Raw genomic sequence first — 3,201 nt, forward strand, 5'->3', positions numbered from 1 at the left:
CAGTGGCTGGATCTCAGCTCACTGCAAGCTCCGCCTCCCAGGTTCACGCCATTCTCCTGCCTCAGCCTCCCGAGTAGCTGGGACTACAGGCACCCGCCACTGTGCCCAGCTAATTTTTTGTATTTTTAGTAGAGATGGGGTTTCACTGTATTAGCCAGGATGGTCTCAATCTCCTGACCTCGTGATGTGCCTGCCTCGGCCACCCAAACTGCTGGGATTACAGGCATGAGCCACCGTGCCTGCAGGTCTGCCTTTTTTTAAGAGTTCATTGTATAGTAAAAAGATAAACACCTTGTCTGAGATATAAGGGGCAAATAGTTCCTCCTGTTTTGCCTTTTGATTTTCCTTATGGCCAGGTAAAACACTTTAAATTCATTCATAAATTTAATGTTTTTTATTGCTTCTAGATTTTGAATCATAAAAAAGTTTTCTCCAGGTTAGACAATAATCCCTGATTCTACTATTTATATAATTTTTTCAACATTTAGCTCGCTCATCCATTTGGAAATGATTCTGATGTATATACAAGCTAACAGATGTTTCACATCTTTTTTTTTTTTGAAAGATCTCACAATGTCACACAGGCCGGGGTGCAGTGACATGATCACAGCTCACTGCAGCCTCAAACTCCCAGGTTCAAGCAATCCTCCCACCTCAGCCTCCCAAGTAGCTAGGACTACAGGCACATGCCACCACATCCAGCTAATTTTTTTTTTTTTTGTAGAGATGGGGTTTCACTATGTTGCCAAGCCTGGTCCCAAACTCTTGGCCTCAAGAAATCCTCCCATCACCTCAGCCTCCCAAAGTGCTGGGATTACAGGGTGAGCCACCGCACTCAGCCAACATAATTTATTTTTAGAGTCCCTTTTAAACTCCAGGTCTTCAGAGTCCACCTTTAAGATATATGAAATTCCTACATATTCTTAGAATTTTATTCTGTTACAAGGGTCTCTGTCTCATCATGAGCCAGTACTACAGTTTTAATCAGAGATACCTTGTGGTATGTTTCAATATGTGGGAGGGTTAGTCCTTCTCATCACTACTTTCACCAGGGTTTTTGTAATTATTATTCCATGTTTATTTTTTCCACATGAATAGACCAATCTAGATCTAGAAGGCTGGAGGACCTACTGGAAATTCTACTGGGATTCCATCAAACTTATATATTAAGAGAACTGACATCTTTACCATTCTGAGTCACTCTACCTAAAACAAGGAATGTCTTTCCATTTGCTCGAGTCCCCTTTGATATCATTCAGGAATGTTTTAAAGTTTTCCAACATAGGTTTAAGACATTTCTTTTTAAATTAATCTGTAGGTAGGCCAGGTGTGGTAACTCACGCATGTAATCCCAGCACTGTGGGAGGCCAAGGTGGGCAGATTACCTGAGGTCAAGAGTTCGAGATCAGCCTGGCCAACATGGTGAAATCCCGTCTCTACTAAAAATACAAAAATTAGCTGGGCGTGGTGGTGTGCACCTGTAGTCCCGGCTACTCGGGAGGCTGAGGCAGAAGAATCACGTGAACCCAGGAGGCAGAGGTTGCAGTGAGCCAAGATCACACCACTGCACTCCAGCCTGGGTGACAGAATGAGACTCCATCTCAAAAAATAAAAAATAAATAAATTGGTAGGTAATTATTTATCCTTTATGTAGCTAGTCTAAATGAGGTCTTCCCTTTTACTATAGCTTCTAACTGGTTATTGTTTGGAAATATAAAGTCTATTGACTTTCTACATTATGATATCCTGCTAACCTTACTGAGTTCATTTGAATTTGTGTAGGTTTTAGCTTTGATTTTCTTGGATTTTCTAGTAGCTTTCTTCCGTTTTTTTAAAGTTTATGGACTACATATAATTTTAATTTAGGGGATTCTCATTTTCCAAACCTCACAGTTAAATTGAGGCTGTTATTTTTTATAGTATAGCATATACAATATTATTTCAATTTTAGATCACTGGAACCTGAATGAAATCCTACTGCATCGTACATTCTCACATTCATCTAGTCACTGAAACAGTCACATACCAGACTGATATTTCCTGGATTCCTAGGGGCCCCACTTATGCGGATCTCCACACCCACAGACCAGGCTGCCATCCTTAAGCCCCAACACCACTTAGTCTATACAGCAGAGAAGCAAATTAACACTGGAGTTTCACTTGGAATCTCAACCATAATAAATCCTGTCATGTTGTTCATCTTCAAACAGCCCTGAATAAAATCTCTCTGACCGTCTACACCAAGCTTGTCCAAACCACAGCCCACTGGCCCAACACAAATTCATAAACTTTTTTAATTTTTTAAGCTCATCAGCTATCATTACTGTATTTTATGTGTTGCCCAAGACAATTTTTCTACCAATGTGGCCCAGGAAAGCCAAAAGATTGGACGCCCCTGATCTACACTGTCCTCAGTCCTTGTTCTCAAATCTCCTGCTTATCCTCTGATGAGCTGACTTTCACAGGGCTGAGAGGAGAGATGTTCACCATGCTCATGAAAAATGGCAAAAAAAAATTATAAAACCCTCAAGACAGAAGCTAGAGAAATGAAACTCTTCTTGTGAGCTCAGATGGACTACACAGCAATAAATACTAAATGTTAACCAACTGCGGGAGCCAAGTGCAACATTTCCCAAAGTAATGGTACCTTTTCTTTCTTCACATGATCCATAATTTTGCCCAAATCTTCAACATCAACAATGGAATTGAGGCTCTGACGGTCCTCACCACCAAACTCTTCTTCACTGGAGCTCTCAAAGGGTTCTTCCTCCTGGAAGAGAAATGCTTCAGAAATACAGTGTTCAAAGGGGCAAAGGCAAAGTTCTCTTACACTTCCTCCCACACTGAGAATTCACTACGTCTCTAAATTCTTGCTTTTTTTTTTTGAGACAGGGTCTCGCTCTGTTACCCAGGCTGGAGTGCAGTGGCGTGATCTCAGCTTACTGCAACCTCCGCCTCTTGGGTTCAAGTGATTCTCCTGCCTCAGCCTCCCAAGTAGCTAGGATCACAGGTGCATACCACCACACCTGGCTAATTTTTGTATTTTTGGTAGAGACAGGGTTTCACCATGTTGGCCAGGCTGGTCTTGAACCCCTGACCTCAGGTAATCCACCCACCTCAGCCTCCCGAAGTGCTGAGATTACAGGCGTGAGCCACAGTGCCTGGCTGTCTACAAATTCTTTTTTTTTTTTTTTGAGACGG

The 3,201-nt window shown here is 41.9% G+C and overlaps 1 protein-coding gene across 1 annotated transcript in view; it reads right to left on the reverse strand.

The window, feature by feature from the left end:
* The window catches only part of LOC105504691 (S-adenosyl-L-methionine-dependent tRNA 4-demethylwyosine synthase), a 279,094-nt gene that overhangs the window by 236,499 nt on the left and 39,394 nt on the right, over positions 1 to 3,201 (reverse strand). The window contains exon 7 of the mRNA XM_011932198.1: positions 2,648 to 2,770. Coding sequence (XP_011787588.1) covers positions 2,648 to 2,770 — 123 coding nt within the window. The remainder of the gene's footprint in view (positions 1 to 2,647; positions 2,771 to 3,201) is intronic.

Source organism: Colobus angolensis, unplaced genomic scaffold (genome assembly GCF_000951035.1).
Source record: "Colobus angolensis palliatus isolate OR3802 unplaced genomic scaffold, Cang.pa_1.0 Scaffold122, whole genome shotgun sequence".
Lineage (NCBI taxonomy): Eukaryota > Metazoa > Chordata > Mammalia > Primates > Cercopithecidae > Colobus > Colobus angolensis.